The 25,150-nt window shown below is 39.1% G+C and overlaps 2 protein-coding genes and 1 non-coding gene across 4 annotated transcripts in view; 1 reads left to right on the forward strand and 2 right to left on the reverse strand.

Moving 5' to 3' along the window:
* srpk1b (SRSF protein kinase 1b) overlaps window positions 1-1,126 on the reverse strand; it is an 81,735-nt gene extending 80,609 nt beyond the window's left edge. Inside the window, exon 1 of the mRNA XM_067430780.1 lies at window positions 1,029-1,126. Coding sequence (XP_067286881.1) covers window positions 1,029-1,041 — 13 coding nt within the window. The 5' untranslated portion in view covers window positions 1,042-1,126. The remainder of the gene's footprint in view (window positions 1-1,028) is intronic.
* Window positions 1,127-5,242: 4,116 nt separating this feature from the next.
* Window positions 5,243-25,150, reverse strand: part of mapk14b (mitogen-activated protein kinase 14b) — a 47,970-nt gene continuing 28,062 nt past the window's right edge. The window contains exons 8-12 of one of the 2 annotated variants that reach the window (XM_067432036.1): window positions 23,930-24,001; window positions 18,195-18,274; window positions 9,493-9,571; window positions 7,375-7,548; window positions 5,243-7,261 (exon numbers count right to left, since the gene is read on the reverse strand). In XM_067432036.1, coding sequence (XP_067288137.1) covers window positions 7,194-7,261; window positions 7,375-7,548; window positions 9,493-9,571; window positions 18,195-18,274; window positions 23,930-24,001 — 473 coding nt within the window. In that variant the 3' untranslated portion in view covers window positions 5,243-7,193. Of the gene's footprint in view, window positions 7,262-7,374; window positions 7,549-9,492; window positions 9,572-12,168; window positions 12,249-18,194; window positions 18,275-23,929; window positions 24,002-25,150 lie in introns of both variants that reach the window. The other variant, XM_067432035.1, reaches the window with a different exon arrangement.
* On the forward strand, window positions 17,045-17,119 carry trnaa-agc (transfer RNA alanine (anticodon AGC)). The gene has a single exon. It is a non-coding gene; the product is annotated as a tRNA-Ala (tRNA).

Raw genomic sequence — 25,150 nt, forward strand, 5'->3', positions numbered from 1 at the left:
ACACCTTATTTTGATAGTACACTTTAGATATTCTACCAACTATGAGTAGCTTTGCAAATACATGCCACCTAACTCTCATTAATTTGCAACTAACGTTAATCTAATTAGAGAGTATTACGAATAAGTTGGCATGTAACGTTACTTTAAATTTACTTATAGGCAGATGACTGTTGGGGAGCATTACAATTAAGTGTTAGCAGATATTAAACATACAGTCTACTAATACTCTAATGACTGCTAGTTGACATGTAGTTGCAAAGTTTCTTAAAGTTAATAGAATATCAAAAGTGGGCCATTGAAAATAAAGTGTTACCTAGTTTTCAAATTACCACACAAATACAGATAATATCAATCATCAACCGATATGAAACAAAAACACGGAAAATATAGACTATGCAACGTATATATTTTAATGTTTTCCCCTAATATTTCTTTACAGGTTTAAAGTAGTCAATTTGGTAAAAGTAGGTAACCACGATCCGCGAAAATATTTTAATTGATTCATTTGTACGTTTGGCGGCTTTATCAGTTCGCGTTGTTAAAATTTTCTTGACACAACATCAAAACGAGATTTTTTTCAATATTACAGCACTGATTTACTTTCTTTAAAATAAATATATTTACGATAAACATATCGTCATTTTTAAAGGCGAGCCAAAACAAGAGAAAGTTCAGCTAGCAGAAGCTCACACATACGAGGCTACATTTATATAACAACAACAACAAACATCAACTACAACCAGAAACGCGCGACAAATCCATTAATAAACAACACACGCCTAGATATTCTTGATATTCAGTGTAATATGAGCAGATGTTCGTATAAATCTGCAGGACTGTGATATTAGCCGCAGCTAAACACACATGGGCTTTGTCTCTGTCACACACACACACTAGCATCTCTCATAGCGCGCCTGTCCACTACACGGATATGATTCAGGCTGGGTGCGATGTTTATTTCTATTTATATGTATGTTGTTGCTACAGACGGTTTCGGAGGACAGAAGATAAGTCGTTTTGATGCTCACCTTTCCTTTCCATGCTGCACCGGCGGCTAAGAGCTCAGATTCACTCACATGTAACGGTCCGCGCATGCGCACAAAACTTGCCAAACAACAACTGAACCGAACAACAGAAGTACAGTATCACACCCACATGTACACACGACACGAGCATAGAGCGCGCATAGAGAAGCTGTCACAGTTTTGAGTAAGGTTTGTTATAGCTGTTGGGTAAACAAGTGACAATTTAAACCAAACTAGTAATAGCCTATACATTCATTCAACTAGCCTATAAAATATTGCCTATGAGGACATTCTATTTTCATGAATTTCTCTGAATTTCTTCTTTCTTCATACATGTCACAGTTTTCAAGACACCATTTGATACTGAGATACAAATTTTCAAGTAGTTTGCCACAGATCGACATCTCAGGAAAATGTTATGGGGTTTATAATCAAAATGTGACTTTCTGTTATGAAACAGGGCATGACTTTATACATGACCTCAGACACAGGGACACAACAAGGAGAATAGGGAAATAAATTACAAATCAATATTCTTATAGAATATTAGATATTATTATGAAAAACAACTTTAACCAAGGTTTGTTGAAAAAAAATTGTGAAACCTAAAAATTATTTGGTGAATGGAAAAGAAAATCCCATTGTTTTGGCCTATACATGTACAGGTCCTTCTCAAAAAATTAGCATATTGTGATAAAGTTCATTATTTTCCATAATGTAATGATAACAATTTAACTTTCATGTTTTAGATTCATTGCACACCAACTGAACTATTTCAGGTCTTTTATTGTTTTAATACTGATGATTTTGGCATACAGCTCATGAAAACCCAAAACTCCTGTCTCAAAAAATTAGCATATCATGAAAAGGTTCTCTAAGCGAGCTTTTAACCTAATCATCTGAATCAACTAATTAACTCTAAACACCTGCAAAAGATTCCTGAGGCTTTTTAAAACTCCCAGCCTGGTTCATTACTCAAAACCGCAATCATGGGTAAGACTGCCAACCTGACTGCTGTCCAGAAGGCCATCATTGACACCCTCAAGCGAGAGGGTAAGACACAGAAAGAAATTTCTGAACGAATAGGCTGTTCCCAGAGTGCTGTATCAAGGCACCTCAGTGGGACGTCTGTGGGAAGGCAAAAGTGTGGCAAAAAACGCTGCACAACGAGAAGAGGTGACCGGACTCTGAGGAAGATTGTGGAGAAGGACCGATAAAGTACTTTTTTCGGATGAAAGCAAATTTTGCATGTCATTCAGAAATCAAGGTGCCAGAGTCTGGAGGAAGACTGGGGAGAAGGAAATGCCAAAATGCCTGAAGTCCAGTGTCAAGTACCCACAGGCAGTGATGGTCTGGGGTGCCATGTCAGCTGCTGGTGTTTGTCCACTGTGTTTTATCAAGGGCAGGGTCAATGCAGCTAGCTATCAGGAGATTTTGGAGCACTTCATGCTTCCATCTGCTGGAAAGCTTTATGGAGATGATTTGTTTTTTCAGCACGACCTGGCACCTGCTCACAGTGCCAAAACCACTGGTAAATGGTTTACTGACCATGGTATTACTGTGCTCATTTGGCCTGCCAACTCTCCTGACCTGAACCCTATAGAGAATCTGTGGGATATTGTGAAAAGAAAGTTGAGAGACGCAAGACCCAACACTCTGGATGAGCTTAAGGCCGCTATCGAAGCATCCTGGGCCTCCAGAACACCTCAGCAGTGCCACAGGCTGATCGCCTCCATGCCACGCCGTATTGAAGCAGTCATTTCTGCAAACGGATTCCCCGCCAAGTATTGAGTTCATAACTGAACATAATTATTTGAAGGTTGACTTTTTTGTATTAAAAACACTTTTCTTTTATTGGTCGGATGAAATATGCTAATTTTTTGGAATTTTTGGGTTTTCATGAGCTGTATGCCAAAATCATCAGTATTAAAACAATAAAAGACCTGAAATATTACAGTTGGTGTGCAATGAATCCAAAATATATGAAAGTTTAATTTTTATCATTGCATTATGGAAAATAATGAACTTTATCACAATATGTTAATTTTTTGAGAAGGACCTGTAAGTTCATGTCATTTTATTGTTTAAACAAAGCCCAGGGGCCTGTACCATGAAGCCAGTTTAGCTTGCTAACCAGATTTGTTTAAGCTTAGTTTGTGCCAATCCTACGTTTTAGGTACCATTAAAGTGGTTTGGCTTTTAGCGGTGTTCATCTCGCGCCCCACGGCTCCAGGGCAGGTTATGTTCTGGATTAGAGATCTCAAACGGAAATTGGACTATTCAGCTGTGTGTAAAGTGACACATCTCTGATGCAATAAAGCCACTCGCCCTGTTTCTGCTCCAAATTAAAGGTCACTGCATAGAAAATGTTTTTTAAAGACTGAAGCGTCTGGCTTTTAACAATGCTTATTTATTATAATGATAATTTTGAATGATTTTACCCTTTATCAATTACACATTTACCATTTTAGTGAAACAATCATTAATGGGCACTTTGTTCAAATTAATATAAATAGCCAATATAAAGTCATACAAAAAAGCTTTAAAATCAACAAATAAAGCTATAAAAAAGAGGCTTATTGACCTTAAATGTTTAATTATCTCTATTTATCAACTAAAGTAACTTCATAACTTACATTGACATATATTTTTTAAGTTGTCCTCTTTATAGACAGCTCTTTTCTTCTTGTGTAAATTTGTTTAAATTCTTAATATTTTTCAATCATGTAATATTCTGCAGAAGAGATGCTGTTCACTGCTGATGTCACAGCTAAACTATGACATAAAGGATCAAAGTCTGAGCTGACAGAGAAAGCTGATGATCAGCATCATGGGACCAACACAGCCTGAATAGATTGGTTTGGTTTTGTCAATTTGAAACTAATCCTATAACCCTGAGTTTGTTCATAGTACAGGCCCCTGGTGTCCACTTACAAGGACCTATCATATTAACATCCCCCCCCCCCCACTCCCCTTTTCTTTTTTCTGTCTTTCTTATGCTCTAAACAATAATGCAATGGGGGAAAAAAAAATACTTATTCAAAAAACTTAGGAGGTTAAATCAGCAGAAAAGCCATTACATACTCAATAATACAGCAATTATACATTTTAAATAGTTATGTTGTAGATCATTTTATAATTGATAATCATTCCCATTGTGACAACTTGCCCCCGAATGCTGTGCCATTGGGGCTTGCTGCTACACGTGTTCAGATCACTGTCTTTTTTCCCCCTGAGCTACAAAACTCTCAATAGTTTAGAGAAAACGCTCAATAGATTTTTGTAGCAAAGACTTTAAACACAAATTTGTATTTTGCATACATTTTTACACAGTATACTCTACTCTCATTAACTTATTTTACCATCTTTTGCGTTTAACTTTGGTCTCACAAGGTAAAAAAAAAGTCTAATAATTGCAATTGCTTGAAGAAAACTTATTTATTATGTTTTATGTAATAGTTCCACATGTTGTACTATGAGAAATTAACACTTGGTGGCAGTGTTTTCAAAAAATAGTTTGCACTGATGCAACTTCATTCCTCTTTAAAGGCACAATAAGTAAGATTTTTGGATTAAAATATCCACTCAAAAAAAAAAACCTTTTTTATATATATTTTGTTGACTTACATTATCCCAAATATTTCCAAGAATGTTGATATCCAGAGAAATGAGCTATTTTAACCAGAACAAGCACCGTGTTTGTGTCCTCTATCATCACTGCCTTACCCTCAATTTTGATTTTGTAGAAACCATGGAAACACCAAAGACTTTACTATATGCGTTTTATTAGTCAGGTGATCAACTGTTTGGAGACATTCATTGACAGAATACGAATCAGTGTTATATAGCTTAATATTCTTATTAAGAAATTTACTCAGACAAATTCTGCATCTTGATTTACTGCGACTACCATGTTTTACCATGCCTATCAATCTATATCACTGCAGTGTGAACAAGTGTTTCATAGTAGCCGCCGAGTGAACACACAGAGTAGCATTATAGCATAACTTTCAACACACTCAAATGTGTGTAATATGATAAAACAGCGCTGTTACTACACATACGTCATCTGTGGCAGAATAAGCTCTGCGAAATCAAGGCGTCATCAAATCAAGCTACACCTTTGTTTTAAATAAGCGACGAAAAATCACATTGTGGCTTTAAAATGTTGTATTTAAATATTGTTTATTGTTATGTGCAAAAGAAACACCAAAGAGTGTTGTGAAAAATAATTGCCTTTATTTCTGTATAGCAGTGGTTGTTCACAGACCACATAACCGATGGGTGACTGCTTAAATGCATAAAAAAGTGATACAAGGATCTCTTTTCTATGTAAAACGGTTCCATGCGACAAAATGTAATATTTTGCTGCTCGATTCACCACTGATTGACACGTTTAGTGATTCTCCACTCTTCAGAAAACACACACCCTTCACATATAACAATACATGCTCAACAAAGGAAATATTGCTGAATAAAATTAAGTGATAATATACAGTGAAAAAGAAAACACCTTAAAAATGATTTTAAACAACTGATACAATAAGTTAGATGGCGGCTGCGCTTGAGAAAACACATTCCTGAAGAAGGTCTTCTAGTCTGGGCTGTTAAGTTAAGATCGCTGGTATAGCAGAGTATTGGCTCAGGTTCTTTCATTTTCGCAAACATGAACTTCCAGGCTGTGTGTCTTTCCCAGGGAAAGCAATAATAAAGGGGAATTATTTTACTGTGGGCAATAATGCAACCGCCTCTCGCTCGTAGAGTTATTCCGTTGACAAACACTTACTGTTCAAAACCTTGTCCCCTTTACACACCCATTTCTCTTAATTTACATAAATAATAAATGAATATAAATGGAGGGGAGAGAAACCACACTCTAGTCTAGCTAGAGGATCAGCTGCCCAACGTGGAGTTAACTCTGGGGAAAAATCAGGCAGATTAAAAGGATGGATCGCACAAACCCAGTCAAAAACATGTCCAAATCACATTTAACTCCAAAAATAAAATAAAAGATTTTTTTGTATATATATATAAAAAGGAAGCATATCTATAAAACCTTGATATGACCTTCGTGTTCTCAATGCCGAGTCTCATTACCGCAACACAGTATTACAGGAATTGTTCATTTTAAATTTCTGCATTAAATAAAAGTATTATAGCAAATATTAGCATGATGGATAAAATAATGTACCATTGAAATAATAAATCAAAAATTTCACTGCATTACAGCAATGAGAATTTTGATATTTTTTGCATTCACGGTAATAAGCACGGGTGGTCGCGGGTTAAAATGAATGAATCATTAACATATATTAATAATATAATTATTGGTTCTCAAAATAACTGATTTTGGGCTGAAATAATCTAAAGAGGATTCGTGAGATTTGCCCACAACGCTTAAAAATGTAAAAAATCGTGAGAATTGTACTCTCACTTTCATACTGAGCACCAGATGTTTTTCAAAAGATTTTGCAAAATACATTTGAGAACAGGCCTGTCTGCATGTATTGATATTGTCTCACTGTTCCAGTCACGTGTTATTAATGCAGCTGGCAGAAGAACACTGCGTCTCTTTACATTCTACACACAGCACTAAATAGTAATAATTACATTCTCTTTAGGTGTTCGGATTCACTCGTTAATTCGTCCATTTGCTATTTATAATGCAGGTCACACTCTGTGATGTGTGCTTTGCTGCAAATACTAAATAAAACTGTTGGTGCACATTCTTTTTCTTTATATACATCTGTGCCATTTTATTTACATATCTAAAACTTAGTATTCTGACTACAGAGTTTTTCTGGCCTTTATTTATTGTATAGGCTGCAAGCGGAGTTTGGAGGTAAACGTTTCACTTCCTCACAGAAAGAATATTAAATGTAAAAGTTTAAATGCTGATATGAATTTGATATAAGGTTTCTTTTTAGGAGAATGCACATTTTTCTCTAATTTCGAGTGTTCTGGCCAAAAAGCTGTTCATTTTACTGGGGCACAGGGTACAAAACATAGCATTCTCTGTGTCCTTTTGGAAAGTTTGCATGTTTTCCCTCTTTTTTTGAGTGTATGAAGGCATGGATAAGAACACGGAGAAGCCAGCACTTGATGATGGCAGGCACTTGAATGTCATTTTCTTGTACGGGTTGAAGGTCCTGTCTTTCGTGATTCTCCTCACGACTCCATCTCGTCTCCGTCGAACATGGGAGGCTCGAAACTGACCACCTCCTCGTACGTGAGCCCTGCGGACAAAGACAGACTGTTGAAAGCGCTAGCAACGGGTGCAAGCGTTACATCACAGAGAGGTCAGTCAATACAACTACATCTCTCAGAGAAGTCTAACGCGCAGGCTTACGTTTCCACTCCTCAATCTCTAGATCACGGCTCTCAAAGCTCTGGTCGTACGGCTCTGCCTCGGGCTCGTCATCCGGGTCATGATACTGGGCGAAGTACGGGTGTGCGAGAGCCTGCGACGCAGTGATCCGTTTATCCGTGTCCAGAACCAGCATCTTCTCCAGCAAGTCCACAGCTGAAACACAAAGTACGACAAGGTCACAAATAGCAGCGTTTATAAATCACAGAAGGGTTGAGGATTGCACAACATATTTTTGTGGAAACTGATACATTTTTTGGAGTACAAATGAACAGCATTTATTTGAAACCTATTGTATCATTATAAATGTCTTTACAGTCACATTTGACTTTGATTTTATATTTCTAATAGTTACAAATTGGGTTGTCAATAGAATAAAATAAATGTGATTAAACATACTTGGTGCCCTATTTTAACAATCTAAAGCTGGTCGAACAGGTCTGAAGCTCATTGCGCAGGTGCATTTAGGGCGTGTCCGAATCTACTTTTGCTAGTTTAACGACGGGAAAACCGGTCGGGGCACCAGCGCATGGTCCAAAAGAGTTGTACCTATTCTCTTGATTCATGATGAGATGAGTCATGAGTGTGTTTTGGCCGTAATGTGCAATAAACCAATCAGAATCTCATCTCCCATTCCCTTTAAAAGCCAGTTGCGCTCGCGCCACGCGAACACACTACCAGGGACGTGGGACTATATTGTGAGAGGTGGGCGGCGTTTAGGTGGCGACGCGTCATTGCTTGTCACGTGACACACTGCAGCAGCAACAGCGCTAAATGAATGATGATCTGCTTTTGTCATTTTTCCTTTTTTATTCAGAATATTCACAAATGTGTTAGCTATGGCATGAAATATCTGATATTCCGATTGTCAAACACATGCAAGTGGAAGTATATTGTTGTTTAAACACCTTTATATTGATCGCATTAGTTGAGCTGTATGCGTGATGGCCGCCGTCGTGTTAGTTTGTGCCGCAGACGCAGTACAGAGAGCATCTGTTGGATTTACAACCTCTATGTTTACAACACGTGAATTCATCCACTTCTCCCGAAATACTTAAAAGTAAGTGGCTAGTGAAGTGGGAATAGAATAGAGTAAACATTGAAGTTACTTACAATGTGTATCTGATATGAATAAAACGTGTCGAATTATAATGGAAAGGATTATTATTACCTCTTCCATAGACATCAGTGTATATTTTACAAACTCTAAATGTATTGTTTTTTTAGTACTTATGTGGATTTATATGTTTGAAACCTAAAATAAACAGTATATGGTTGAAAACACTGAAAAGTTGTGATATATGACAGCTCTGAGCACGCCTGTCTCAGGCTGAATTCAGCATTTGGATTTAGCAGTTGATCATGTGATGCAGTTGATCATTCGCTCCAGAGACCAGCCTAGACTGATTACACCTGTGTGATCGTACATGCGAAAGGCTTAAAAACAATATATTTTCTGACACAATTTTTTTAAATGTAGGCTTAAATCTTTTCATTTTTCTGAGAAATGCTTGGTTTTCACCGAACACGTAGTTATATCGTATTGTATCGATATCGAGATATCTGGCATGAAAATCGAGATATTAAATTTTATCCATATCGTTCAGCCCTACTATAGGCACATATTATTAACACGCCCTTTAAAAAACATAAAAACACAGCGCTGTTGACTTTACAGCAGGTTTGTGTTGGTCAATTGCGCAGTCGTTTTCAGTTCCTCAAAATAGCAACACACCAACAATGCTCCTGAACACACCTGGTTTACAGACCAGACGCCCACTGATGAACAGATGGCGTGAGGACATTTGCTATTTAAACAACGTGGCCCTGGACGTGAAAATGATAACTGGGTCAGGCTGAAACTAACAAAAAACACTTACATCACGCCTGCTGTCGCATTGCGCCAGGTGTATGATAGGGCCCATAATCTCTCAGCTTCACACATTAAATTAAACAGCCTTAAAAATACATTTCATACATGTTCCAGGGATCCCCTAGCACCCCACTTTGAAGTATTTATTTATTTTTATCTCCTGAATGAGTTTCAGTGGAAAAGTGGTTTTCATCAGGCCATAGTTTGTATAAAGTCAGAACTGTTACCTAATGGATTTGCACCAATAAACACATCTGCGAAGTTCCTTTTGGGCATATAAGGAAGAGAATTGATGTAGTTCCTTGCCTGTTGACAAAAGAATAACATTAAAGGATTAAACATAATTATTAAAGAGTCAAAATTGAGGACAAAGTAAAGCAAACAAAGATAGCTAAGAAAAATGCATGACGAGAGAGCTGCAGGAATGACGCATTTTTGAAGGCCAAAACCCAGAAACAAGTTAGCATTTTAATCCTTCCAGTCCCATTGTCCTGAAGTCGATAGGTTTATGGTTAAATGCCTGAAATAAGATCCGTGGTGAATACAAGATCAAGATATTTCCACTAAAAATAGATGTGTGCGAACTGTAAAATATATTCAGAAGCATGAAAATTTCTAAAATGGTATAACAAATGTCTTATACATTTGAAGAGGTCTTCAATTTGGTTATGGAAAAAAACAAACATTTACTAACACATTCAAATCAAACGTATCTGCTAAATAGTATTGCACCTGAGCATTAACAGTTGTATTTTTATGAATTGCCATTAACAAAGAACAATAACTACTACTGTATTAAATGTAGCTGTTGCCCATTGTTAGTTAGCCAACATAATGCATTACCTAACATTAACAAATGAGAGACAATTGTTCTTTATAATTCTTTTGCAACACCTGTTTGAAACATGTTTGCATACATTTTTGTGTATTGCTCTTTTTGTTGTAAAATTATTCTAATCTAATACAATAATACCACGATAAAAGCTTAAGCAATTATCCTGATATGAAAATTTGATATGACACATGCCTCATATATTTACAGTTTAAAGCAGGGCTTTTTTTGCACTGCACTTCTAAAGTTTGTTTTAATGTACTCCTCCATTTCACAACTTACTAGCACATGTTCCTTGGGGGGAAAAAGTAAGCGTCAGCCCTGAACAAGCGTGTAAATGGGACTCCAGAGGTTGTCTGGGACGTTAAACTACATCAGCCGAACAGGTAAACTCTCCTTCTCACTTTTGTCCACGTTTACAGCCTTGTTGTGTTTATAATCAGCCTCTTGCTAACTATTATAACTCAAACTTTCAGGGAAAATGTTTTAAATAAAGAGTTGTCGGAAGCTTAGCAATGGTGCTGTTGAAGTCATGTGACTCAGGTGTAGTTCATTTATAGCCTACGTTTAGCTTTTTATTTCTACCGATTAAATTCAGGCTTCATAATTTCAATATTATCATGGTAAACAAATGTGAGAATTATTAATTTTGCTGGTCAAAGCTTATATTCTGCAGAAAGCTTACTTTTCCCCATCAAATCAAAATTTGATGGGGAAAAACAACAGGGTGAAGCAAACTTATGGGATGGCTTACAAAAATACTGTACATAGTCACTGAAGCGCTCTATATCTTAATATACAGTTGCTCAAAAATATTTGCACACAATTAAGCCACACAGGCCATAACCACCATAGACATTGAGGGGGACAAGTCCCCCTGAATAATTAGAAATGGCCAAATTGTCCCTCGAATATTTTATATTCTTGGTGCTGCTCAGCTGTACTCCATAACACACAACTCTGTTTGTTGCTAGGATGACAAAAGTAAAATGTTACACTTTTAGGTTGGGCTGCCTCAGTGGTCTAACAGTAATAGTCACTGTCAGAATGAGTGAGATGGCCAATCAAATCAAAGATGACTATGACACTTTGGTAAGCAGTGAAAGAGTTGTAAGATGTTAAGTACCTAAACATTTTACGATAAAAACGTTCATCGACCAACAGTAATGTTGGTGCATTGATGCCAACAAATTTTTTTTCATTACATTCCATCAATTTGAATTTCAAAATATGACTACCGGTATTAATCATCACTAAATTTGACGTGACAAGAAACTTACATTTTTACATATTAGGCAGAGGAAAATTAGAGTGAATTGTGCATATTAAAAAAAACAAAAAAAACCTTCATAACTACAATAGAACTGGAACTTTTATCATTCTTATTTCTTTATTTTCTTAAATCCCTTTAAATAAACCAATGAGACCAATAAGCCCCCCACCCCACCCCACACACACATAAAAAAACGTTGATCCCCCAATGTCTAATACATGGTTATGGCCTTGAAGTCACGCTAAAATACATAAATGTCATTGATATCCATATCTAATGCAATGACAGCCTGATTTTTTTAGTGTCTCTGAATACTTTTTCTGTTCTTCTATAAACCAAAGGCCACAAACACAATATTTCCGTTGAAATCTCGATCAAGACCTGGTGTTTTCCAGTGGACCTCATATAATACAGACCAGCGCTACTGCGTGTTAAACAAACACTGCATCTATTGTTTACTACATGGAACATTCGACATTGTATGTTAGAGCTTAAGCAGTCTAAAACTCACAGCATGCCTGGGTTTAAAATGAGTCACGGCATTCGCCTAAAAGCTTAGTACTGTGGGCAGAAATTAGGTACCTACGAAAGGTTAGGTATAAAATGAAAAGCAGGCAGTAGTTGGGAAAAGAGGGAGGCTGGGAGTGGTTTGGAAAATGAAAAATGACCCAGGGCAAATAGAAAAGGGTCACTTGGGGGACACTTAGTCACTCATTCCAGAGCGGCCGGGTCTGGAGGATTTTCTGCGGCATTCAATGGGCAGCGGAGGACGGGTTCAGAGGGGGTCCGTGCTCTCACCTCGTGGCTCGGCATCCTGCTTATTAGAGAGGCCGGCGGGGTTCCCGTCAGTCGCATTATCTGCTGAAGCTGGTTTATATCTTGGGGAACCCAGGTCAAGGGGTGTACGGGTAAAATACACTCACAAATATGAGTGGAAAAACAGGATAACAATGCAGCTGCTGTGATCTTTAGCTTCTTTACGTTGCGGCTTAATGCCGAGATCATTTGAGAGGGTAAAAACAGGACGGGAAGAAGAGGAGGGGAGAAACAGATTAGATCCACACTGCAAAAATAATTTCTTTCTTGTTTTTCAGTACAAATATCTAAACATTCATAAAACAAGATATTTACTTGGAAAAACAAAATGAATTATCTAAATTTAAGTTTGTCAGTATGAATAGTTTAGCCTTACTGTTATCTATAAGCTAGTGTGCTCCACAAACAATGAAAAAATCCACATTTAAAAGATATAAGCATTCAAAACTAGCAGTCTCACTTCTGCCAATATGGATCAATGATTTTGATGACATCACACTTTAGCTTCTCATCAGATTTTCTGTCCTATCAGATACTCTTTAGAATCTGAAGCCCCGCCCCCTACATTTAAATAGACACTGAAGCTGTGGCTGAAATTAGTCACTTGTTTACACATTGATTATTTTCTACATGGTGAATGACACAGGGCAGTATATAGGACAGGGTTCCTCAAATCTTTCCCTGGAGGGCCAATGCACTGCAGAGTTCAGCTCCAACCCTGATCAGACACACCCAGCTGTGATTTTCTAATTATCCTGAAGACATTGATTAGCATATTGAGGTGTGTTTGATGAGGGTTAGAGCTAAACTCTGTAGGAAAGTGGTTCTTGCGGGCCAGATTTTACAATCCCTGATATAGGGGATAGGGAACGATTCAGACAGTGCAGATATGCTTTCCATTGGGGTGAATGAAGTCTGGTTTAACGTTAGTGGACTGCCGGAGCTCTTGTCCAGAGACACGACAGCAGAGCGGATCATGTGATCGAGTCGGTCCAGAGTCACGACAGCAGAGCGGATCATGTGATCGAGTCGGTCCAGAGTCACGACAGCACAGAGAGGATCATGTGATCGAGTCGGTCCAGAGTCACGACAGCAGAGCGGATCATGTGATCGAGTCGGTCCAGAGTCACGACAGCACAGAGAGGATCATGTGATCGAGTCGGTCCAGAGTCACGACAGCACACAGCGGATCATGTGATCGAGTCGATCCAGAGACACGACAGCACAGAGCGGATCATGTGATCGAGTCGGTCCAGAGTCACGACAGCACAGAGCGGATCATGTGATCGAGTCGGTCCAGAGTCACGACAGCACAGAGCGGATCATGTGATCGAGTCGGTCCAGAGTCACGACAGCAGAGCGGATCATGTGATCGAGTCGGTCCAGAGTCACGACAGCACAGAGAGGATCATGTGATCGAGTCGGTCCAGAGACACGACAGCACACAGCGGATCATGTGATCGAGTCGATCCAGAGACACGACAGCACAGAGCGGATCATGTGATCGAGACGGTCCAGAGTCACGACAGCTCAGAGCGGATCATGTGATCGAGTCGGTCCAGAGACACGACAGCTCAGAGCGGATCATGTGATCGAGTCGGTCCAGAGACACGACAGCTCAGAGCGGATCATGTGATAGAGACGGTCCAGAGTCACGACAGCATAGAGCGGATCATGTGATCGAGTCGGTCCAGAGACACGACAGCTCAGAGCGGATCATGTGATCGAGACGGTCCAGAGTCACGACAGCACAGAGCGGATCATGTGATCGAGTCGGTCCAGAGTCACGACAGCACAGAGCGGATCATGTGATCGAGTCGGTCCAGAGACACGACAGCACACAGCGGATCATGTGATCGAGTCGATCCAGAGACACGACAGCACAGAGCGGATCATGTGATCGAGTCGGTCCAGAGTCACGACAGCACAGAGCGGATCATGTGATCGAGTCGGTCCAGAGTCACGACAGCACAGAGCGGATCATGTGATCGAGTTGGTCCAAAGTCACGACAGCACAGAGCGGATCATGTGATCGAGTTGGTCCAGAGTCACGACAGCACAGAGCGGATCATGTGATCGAGTCGATTCAGAGACACGACAGCGCAGAGCGGATCATGTGATCGAGTCGGTCCAGAGTCACGACAGCACAGAGCGGATCATGTGATCGAGTCGATTCAGAGACACGACAGCACAGAGCGGATCATGTGATCGAGTCGGTCCAGTCACGACAGCACAGAGCGGATCATGTGATCGAGTCGGTCCAGAGTCACGAAAGCACAGAGCGGATCATGTGATCGAGTCGGTCCAGAGTCACGACAGCAGAGCGGATCATGTGATCGAGTCGGTCCAGAGTCACGACAGCACAGAGAGGATCATGTGATCGAGTCGGTCCAGAGACACGACAGCACACAGCGGATCATGTGATCGAGTCGATCCAAAGTCACGACAGCACAGAGCGGATCATGTGATCGAGTCGGTCCAGAGTCACGACAGCACAGAGCGGATCATGTGATCGAGTCGATTCAGAGACACGACAGCGCAGAGCGGATCATGTGATCGAGTCGGTCCAGAGTCACGACAGCGCAGAGCGGATCATGTGATCGAGTCGGTCCAGAGTCACGACAGCGCAGAGCGGATCATGTGATCGAGACGGTCCAGAGTCACGACAGCATAGAGCGGATCATGTGATCGAGTCGGTCCAGAGTCACGACAGCGCAGAGCGGATCATGTGATCGAGTCGGTCCAGAGTCACGACAGCACAGAGCGGACCATGTGATCGAGTTGGTCCAAAGTCACGACAGCACAGAGCGGATCATGTGATCGAGTTGGTCCAGAGTCACGACAGCACAGAGAGTATCATGTGATCGAGTCGGTCCAGTCACGACAGCACAGAGCGGATCATGTGATCGAGTCGGTCCAGTCACGACAGCACAGAGCGGATCATGTGATCGAGTTGGTCCAGAGTCAAGACGGCACAGAGCGGATCATGTGATCGAGTCGGTCCAGAGTCACGACAGCACAGAGCCGATCATGTGATCGAGTCGGTCCAGAGTCACGACAGCTCAGAGCTGATCATGTGATCGAGTCTGTCCAGAGACACGACAGCACAGAGCGGATCATGTGATCGAGTCGGTCCAGAGTCACGACAGCACAGAGCGGACCATGTGATCGAGTCGGTCCAGAGTCACGACAGCGCAGAGCGGATCATGTGATCGAGTCGGTCCAGAGTCACGACAGCACAGAGTGGATCATGTGATCGAGTCGGTCCAGAGTCACGACAGCACAGAGCGGATCATGTGATCGTGTCGGTCCAGAGTCACGACAGCACAGAGCGGATCATGTGATCGAGTTGGTCCAGAGTCACGACGGCACAGAGCGGATCATGTGATCGAGTCGGTCCAGAGTCACGACAGCACAGAGCCGATCATGTGATCGAGTCGGTTCAGAGTCACGACAGCTCAGAGCGGATCATGTGATCGAGTCGGTCCAGAGACACGACAGCACAGAGTGGATCATGTGATCGTGTCGGTCCAGAGTCACGACAGCACAGAGAGTATCATGTGATCGAGTCGGTCCAGTCACGACGGCACAGAGCGGATCATGTGATCGAGTCGGTCCAGAGTCACGACAGCACAGAGCCGATCATGTGATCGAGTCGGTTCAGAGTCACGACAGCTCAGAGCGGATCATGTGATCGAGTCGGTCCAGAGACACGACAGCACAGAGTGGATCATGTGATCGTGTCGGTCCAGAGTCACGACAGCACAGAGAGTATCATGTGATCGAGTCGGTCCAGTCACGACAGCACAGAGCGGATCATGGGATCGAGTCGGTCCAGAGACACGACAGCTCAGAGCAGATCATGTGATTGAGTCGGTCCAGAGTCACGACAGCTCAGAGCGGATCATGTGATCGAGTCGGTCCAGAGTCACGACAGCACAGAGCGGATCATGTGATCGAGTCGGTCCAGAGTCACGACAGCTCAGAGTGGATCATGTGATCAAGTCTGTCCAGAGACACGACAGCACAGAGAAGATCATGTGATCGTGTCGATCCAGAGTCACGACAGTGGATCATGTGATCGAGCTGGTCTAGAGTCACGACAGTGGATCATGTGACCGAGCTGGTCTAGAGACACGGTATAAATCAAGCCGATGCAGGTCTCAAAACGTATAAGACCCAATTAAATTCTGCACAGAATACTATATTTTAAAGTGATATGGAGGAGATCAGAAGGAGAAACGGTTAGATATTAGGAGGAAACTGCAGATTTCCTGAGCTCAATGGCTCTGGCTGAGCTGTGATATAAACAAAATGCTATTGGCCATTTTGAAGAGGAGGAGCTGTTTTATATGTCCTGCCCTCTCCCTGTTTCACTGGAAATTTTGGCAACACATTGAAAATGTAGGGCTAGTGGTCACTCATGAGATCCACCAATACTAAGCCATAACCATCCAACCAATTCCTTATGGACAAAAATCAAGGGTCATTTGAAGTTTTGATGACCATTTGAAATCAAAAAGGGTCATTTGATGATGAGAAGCTACTCTCCTATTTAAAAATAGCCAGTAGTGTTTCATTTATATCACCGCTTGGCCAGAGCCATTGACCTTGGTAAAGCCACATTTGACAGCCACAGTCTAATAGATTCTCCTTTAAGATTTAATATGTAACTGTTCCTAAAGCAAGACAGTGAACATAATCTGAGAATGTGGCGTTTGCCAAGTGTGTAATTTATGTTGGTTCATGGTTCTATTCGTCAGTTATGTTTCTAATGCAGAGTCTGTCTAAACATTTATTCTCCATATCGCTTCAAAATACAGCATTCTGTGTAAATGTTAACAGACTTGATAGGCGTGCTTTCCTGTAGCTCAACCAGTAGAGCGTGGCGCTAGCAACGCCAAGGTCATGGGTTCGATTCCCAGGGAAAGCAAGAACTGATAATAATGTAAAAAATGTGTACCTTGAATGCAATGTAAGTCGCTTTGGATAAAAGCGTCTGCCAAATGCATAAATGTAAATGTAAATGTAAATGATCATATGATTCGCTCTGTGCTATCCTGTCTAACTGTGACGGTTCAGACTTCATTCGCCCCTATGAAAAGTATGTTTGCACTGTCTGAATCAAGCCCTTTATGCTGCACTATGTGCCATTTCCAATGTAGAAAATAGTAAATGTGTGAACAAGTGACTAATTTCAGCCGCAGCTTCAGTGTCTATTTAAATGTGGGCGGGGCTTCAGATTCTAGAGAGTATCTGATAGGACAGAAAATCTGATGAGAAGTTGAAGTGCGTAGCGATGTCATCAAAATCATTGATCCATATTGGCAGAAGTGAGACTGCTAGTTTTGAATGCTTATATCTTTTAAATATGAATTTTAGTTTTGAATGCTTATATCTTTTAAATATGAATATGAACTTTTAAATATCTTTTGTTGTTGTTTTGGAGCACACTAGCTTATTGATAACAGTAAGCTAACATATATAGTAAAAGCTATAAATTTACCAATAATTATATATATATATAAAAAAAACTTAATTTAGATACATTTCAAAAAACAATACCTAAAGTAATTTTGCTTCTCAAGTAAATGTATCATGATTAAAGAATGTTTTGATATTTTACTGGAAGACAAGACAAAAATACAGAGGAAGATATTTTTTGCAGTGCATGCACCCCATGTTAATCAATCCAGGGTTAAGAAAGATACAGACAGGAAACACAACAGGAAGTGCAGGACGCAGGAGAGCAAGAATTGAGAAAGCCATTTGAACACATTCGTAATCATGGGTTGATTGTGCAAATTCATCTGCCAGCTGTCTGCCTACTACTGACTATTTTAAGGTGATTGCATAACTAGTAGTTCAAGCCAGTGAAAAAGAAAGGGGGAAAAAACGATGCAGCATGCATGAAGTGTGATCAGGGTGACTGAAGCAAGCAGAACAGATCGTCAGGCGGTGATTGCGACACAGAGGGAGTCAAACTAAGGCAGAACAGAAAAACTCACAGACTCCGAAGAGACTTTCATCAAGAACTCTGGCCCTGGGGTTCCGACGAGCATCATGATAAGCTTCAACTGATCAATATCTTTAAGAGCAAAATAAAGGAAAAATGCAGGGAATGGGGAGACTATGAAAGCAGGGACTGGAGGAGAAAAACAATAACAAAAGGGTTTTTTAAACTAAAGAATAAAAACAGCACAGGAATAATGGGATAAAGGAAGAAATAAAACTGAGCCATGATTGGTTCAAAGCCAACATGCATTCTGCAATAGTTATGTATGGAGCTTATAAGACTTCTCTGGTTCTTTAAATTGTTCCTCGGTTGTTTCATTGTGAAAGTCAGCATAGCAGAACTAAGCTAGCACACTTACCTGACTGAATCAAAGTGTTGGGGGTTACACATTACAAGTAATGAGAGTTACATAATCAGATTACTTTTTTCAACTAGTAAAGCAACGTATTACTTTTAAATTTACAACACATTATATGAGTTACTTTGTCAAATAGGTTACGCAAGTTACTTTGTTTTCCAATTGACTGACTCAAAATCAGATCCAGTAGTCAAAATGAATTAAAACAGTCAAATGCAAATTCAGAATCAATTAAATGTTAAATGACACAAATCTACTTTATGTATTTAATCTCACTTTATTAACCATTGTCTTTGCTGTTGCCCTTCAATGATCCTATTCAACCATACTAATAAGCAAAAGTGACTTTAGTTAAAGCTACACTGTGTAACTTTTTTAGTTTATTCTTAGCTAAAAACACTTAGTTCTTTCAAAAATATATGTGCTCATTAATGTATATTTACTTCTTTCAAGTAATAAAGTATTCTCGTAAGTTTATAATATGCCATTAAAAATACATACGGGTGAGGGGTTCGAATGCCGGTCGCCATGTTGGCCCTCCATCTCGAAAGTACATTAGCCAGAGAGGGACACACCCGTAAATTCAAGCTTTGCCTTTCGCGTTTTAACACTCGATGGCACCGTGTCGAATGTGAAGAGGGGGATTGCCATGTTAATCTTGGACTAAATCAGCCACCGTAGGAGTTAAGACGAAATCAGAATTGAGAGGAACAGAAACTATTATTCACTGGATGGTTATATACCTTTACACCGCTAGATGGGGGAAAATATCACACAGTGTAGCTTTAAACATCACGTGTTTCTTTTTTTTGTCGTTATTGCTGAAGAAACTGTTTTACATTCTTCTCCTGCGATCCAGAATGACAGCATAGCTGAAATGTTTGTTTGTTTGAGCTCTACTAACGAACTGCACATGCGTGAATTAGCATTTCCTTCAGCCTGAGGCTTATTCATTTCACTTTGGTGTCCCAAGAAAAGAGCTTTAGATTTTTTTTGTTTGTTAAAAAAACAAAAGCAAGCCCAGCTCACGTCAGGTAAGAAAAAGTAACGTAAGTTCAGTTCAAATCAACCGCTATCATAGCACATAACACAACTTATTTGACATGTATATTTAATGAACAAGTAAGATCTTACTTGTCACTTGCATTAGCGCTGTCATTGCATGAAAATAATTCATTGGTTAGAGTAGAGCCAACTCAAATGAAACTAATTAGTTTAAACTAAATAATATTTATGAATATTTAGAATCTTATTCTTTTGAGTTCATAAAACTGATGCATTTGAAGTCATTTAATTGTTTCATTGTTTTGAGTTTTATGAACTTGTTTCTTTTAATTTAGAGAAAAATAAATTTAGCCAAAACTGGGCAGTTTTCTATTTCCCAGCATGCTTTGCCATGACACACAAAAGGGAACGTAAATGCCCAAATTAAGTGTTATATTATGTTTTTTTTTGTGTGTGTGTGCAAGATTAACATTAGGGGCCCTATCTTGCACCCAGCGCAATTGACTTTGTACGCCGACGCATGTGTCATTCCTATTTTGCACCCGCGCAAAGCGCGCTTTTCCCTCCACAGAAGCACGTCGCTAAACTAGTGAATGAACTTGCGCTCCCTGGGCGGTTCAGCGCAAAAAAGGAGGCGTGTTCCGGCGCAAACAATCCCTGGTGCTATTTTACTGTTCCATTAAACAGTTGCGCCTCTGACCAGAAAAAACCTGGTCTAAAGTCAGCGGCGCGTTGTTCATTATGCTATTTTAAGGGCGCATGCTTGACCATAATGTATAGCGTGTACAACGCGCATACACTTTGCTCATGTAATCTACACAGATGCAACAGTTATTTTTGCAAATCATAAATTGTTACACTAAAAAAAATATTAACACATGAGATGACGGAAATCATTGTGGTGTGCCACGAAGATGTGAAAAAATAGGCATAAATCTAGCTTACAAATTATTCAGGCTTAATGTAGTAATTAAGGATCAGACCTGTTTGCCCAATAGTGGCAAGACATATATGTATATAAGGACATCTGACAAATTGGTTTGTCCGTCAAGAACCAGGAAAAAAAAAATAGACTGAAAAACTAAAAACTGTTTAACCGACGCTATTTTGGGTGGGTTTCTCCCATCCCCATAGGCTACAACACAACTTCTCTGTCTTTCACTTCCTTACGAAAGGAAAATATATTTACCAATATATTACTTGAAATATATTTTAATATATTGTAAATATATGGAATAATATATTGATGGTATTATAAAATATATTATATATTCATGTAATATATTGCAAACTATACAAATGATTGCCGCTTTCAATATATTGCAATATATTGAAAGATATAAATATTAATTCCCACATATGTGAATATATTGCCTAATGTATTGCATGAAATTTTCCAATATACTGCAATATATTTTTGTTTCGTAAGGGCTGCTCTTACAAGAACGTGCGCCTGGTAAATACGCCATAATAATAGCAATCCATAATGGTACTTGCGCACCTGCTTTTAAAGGGAATGTTGGATGCCGCTCTGATTGGTTTATTTACGTTACGCCCAAACCACACCTATGAATAATGAAGAGCCATTTATCCCGCCGGGAAAATAGCAACAGCGCCGAGACCCGCCCACAAAGTTGCTTGCGCTTTGCGCTTTGACACTTGTGTTTCAGATCGTTAAAATAGGGCCCTAGGTGTGATATTTAGTAGTGTTTAATGTTTTGTTATGCTAGTTTTGAAGAGTTGCTGTTGTTATATATATATTTTTTTTAGGGGGGGAGCATGAGCTTGAGAACAGATATACAGTAAGTTAAATGTTTTATATTGCTGTCCTCATTCAGCAAGTGTTAATGCTATCAAAGCATTGTGTTACCAATTAGCAATGTGGCATTTATTGAATTAGCTAAAGCTAGTCAAGTTTCCACTACTAAAAATTTGACATTACATGACCATTTTAAGTTAAATGTATGGATTAGCTTACTCAAATATTTCAAGTTTAGAGCAATTAAAATGTATGATTACAAAATAAAAATCTGCAACTTGTGCTTACTTAAACTTTACATTTCTTAACTAGAAAAATTGAGGCAACTGATTGCCTCAAATGATTTTTTTTTTTTTTTGCCAACTTATTCAGGTTGTGTACTCTTCAGCAGAATGTAACCACAAAAACGTCAACATTACAGAAACACGAAATGAACATTACTCTTTAAATATCAAACATAACAGCTTTAAACACTTACAGGTCTTTCCCTTCACTAAATAATAAATACATTAACACTTAATTTACACATATCATCCTTATACAGTCCTATGTTAAAGTTACTACAACATTTTTTAAAGCCAATTAATGCAGAAAATTGAGTTTAAATTAGAGACGATATTAAGTTGATGTAATTATCAACATCGTGTCAACAGAACTCAAGAAAATAATGTTTGCAACTTAAAAGGTTTAATAAAAAAAAATATTCAAGTGGTGTTAACAGGTCCCCTGAATTATATTTTAGAGTGTTCTACTTAAGTGTTCGGGGTAGTAACATGTATTTTTACTTTGTTACTGTACTTGTGTACAGTTTAAGTATCTGTACTTTATCAGATTATTATTCATTACATTCCAAAGCATAATATACTTTTTACTCTAGTTTGATTCATAAAAACATGCTCCTCATTAGATGCACCCGCTCAGAGCCGCAATAGTGGTATCCTTCTTTTGAATGAACCTAAATCGGTTTGTAAATCGCACTGAACGATTAATTGAAGAATCGTGACCGATCCAATTGCATCTCGAGTCGACAACTCACTGATTCATATGATCCAGATAATGCAAGTCTCAAGTTAACAATTCACTAAATGCACAACTGTGACTCATAAGTACTTTGTCCAACACTGCTAGCTGAGCCTTTATTCTGAAAAAAGACAGAACATGTTTTTGCATTTCGCTAAGCTGCTTTTCCTTTGTTTTTCTATGCAAACTTTCAGTAGCGCGTCATGTCTTTAGCAGCATCTTGCACGACACGGCGAATTTCTTTATATTTTTATTTATATATATATATATATATAGACAGACATTAGTCAGCAGCCTTATTCAGATTTCTAGAAACCAGGATATTGTCTTATTTCGATTATGTGTTTAGATACTTTTTACAAAATAAGAATATTCTTACATTATCAAAACATGGTCATTTACATAATTGGAATAAGACCAAATTCTGATTAATATAGAAATATTCTTATGCATATAAATGCAGTCACTGAGAGCATGCAAATATGCTAAACAATTGAGCGTGACAAGCAGGTGTGAGCAAAAGTAATGAGGGCTAGTTCTACACGCATGTCCAGATCCACACTGACTACTCAAATCTGGCACAGGTGGATGTTACTGAACGAAAGGCAACAAAAGGTACGTGAAAAGTTGAGGAAGGTTGAAAGGTATCACCAAAGACTAAAAAGTGTTTGCAAGCAAGATAATGACTGATGATGGGCACTTCATTAATGCAGTCCAGTTAGAAACAAGCAAGTCAACATGCAGCTCATGCATAAAAGCTTTAGTTTTGGATATTAATCAACCCTCTAATGCAAGTAAATCCCTCGCATATGCAACCAAATTTAAAGTAAATTTCATATATATATGAATGGTTTGTAATAAAAAAGTAAATTAATGATAATTTTATGGCTGCCCAAACTATTTCTGTAATATATCTATAGGAACACACTGTACCTCTGTAAATGTCACTTGACTCACAAACACACAAATTGAGTTAACTATTATTAATGTATGCTATTTTACACATCTGAACCCAAGTTGGATTATTATGCAGTACATGCACACACAAAAAGACAAATGCACACAGAAAGCAGATTTATATGGCAACCGCATATTTTGGCCACCAAATAAATCTATTCTTTCGCAGACTTCCTTGGAATGCAGATCACACTTCCTTTCTTCAAAGGCCAAGACCCCATTTAATGTGGCCTGAATGTGTGAGTGTGTTGTATTTGTCACAGGGGGGTTTGATTCGACAACCTCGTGAGGTAGAACAGAAGCAGCAATGCATTAAGATTCCTCATGTTACGTTAAAATCTTTGTCCTATAAGACTGAGCAAAGTTCATGTTTTTTGTCAACAGGACCATCAGGCAGTGTGACTCACTGAGAGGCAGCAGGCCCGACACTAGCTGATTCATTCCCCTCAGGATCACTGCCTCTCTCTATGAATTACAACTGGCTCACACGCGTTGCTGTTTTTTTTCACACTTACAGATAAGGGAGGGAGGGCTCTGAGCAACGCATGCCAAAAAATGACACATTGCTAAAGGGGTATTTCCAGAAAGAGAGGTTTTGTAAACGGGTTGAATGAAGGGGAAAGGATACGGTCAGTGCCGGGAAAAAGGGTCCGTCCTGTGAGGAGCTCAGCCATTATGCAGCCCACCGACCAGATGTCCACTACAACACAAAACAAAAACCCTGTTCTCATTCGTGGAAACAAAATACATTCTGTTAAAGACAACACAATATTAACTTTCTTAATACATGTACTTAGTTTTATAGTTAAAGGCCCTTTGTACAGCTGGTATTAAGATGTGTTTTAGTCGATCGGATCACAACTAACTAAATGAAATAATATGTAAATTACTAGAGGTTCTGACAAAATAAGTGCTGTAGTCGGTTTAAAAACGCGGTTTAAAATGAATATTAAAAAAATGGTTTGAATGAACTTCACTTTTTGAAAGACTTCACTTCTTTCATTACTGGATAAGTCAGCATTTTTCGAGCAAATGATGGGTATCGTTTGGGTTTTTTACGATAGCAGTTCCAAACCAATACTTTTAAAATGGGACCAGTGCCTGAACAAATACTTTTTTAATATATATATTAGGGCCGGGACTCGATTAAAAAAATTAATCTAATTAATTAGAGGCTTTGTAATTAATTAATCGAAATTAATCGCATTTTAATTGCATATAAATATTTGACCTGAGAACAATGAGAAGTAATTTTTCACATGTATTTTTAGTATACCATTGAATAATGACTGAATACATAAGCTTAATCAACAAAATATTGTTTATTTATTTCAGTCCAGCAGACCAGTGCAATGTTTGCCATTAAGTTTAGCAAAAGCATATTTGTGATATTTGAGGCTCGATGTGCTGCGGTGATACGCAAATTCCTTGTATTCCGTGTCGACGCTTCCATCCTCTCAAATATTGCACACAACCATGCTCTTGACGACGCTTCCATTCTTTCGTTTTTTAAAACAAAACTTCCCATCCACGGGGCCAAGCAAAGCGGTTTCATCAGCTTCTTCGTTCATGTTCACTGATGGTTTGTTGTTGTCGTGACTCCGGAGCGCTAGTTGGTGTTCCAGTATAATCGGTCCGTCGAAACTCGTTCATTGAAAAACGTTCCGCGGTGCAAAAATAAGTGTGGTTACATTTTTTTTTTTTTGCGTAATTAATTAACGCGTTAAAGTCACGTAATTAATTAATCTTAATTAACGCGTTAAAGTCCCGGCCCTAATATATATATTAGGGATGCACCGAAATGAAATTCTTGGCCGAAGCCAAAACCGAATAATAATGAAATGCTTGG

Source organism: Pseudorasbora parva, chromosome 22, assembly GCF_024679245.1.
Source record: "Pseudorasbora parva isolate DD20220531a chromosome 22, ASM2467924v1, whole genome shotgun sequence".
NCBI classification, from domain to species: domain Eukaryota; kingdom Metazoa; phylum Chordata; class Actinopteri; order Cypriniformes; family Gobionidae; genus Pseudorasbora; species Pseudorasbora parva.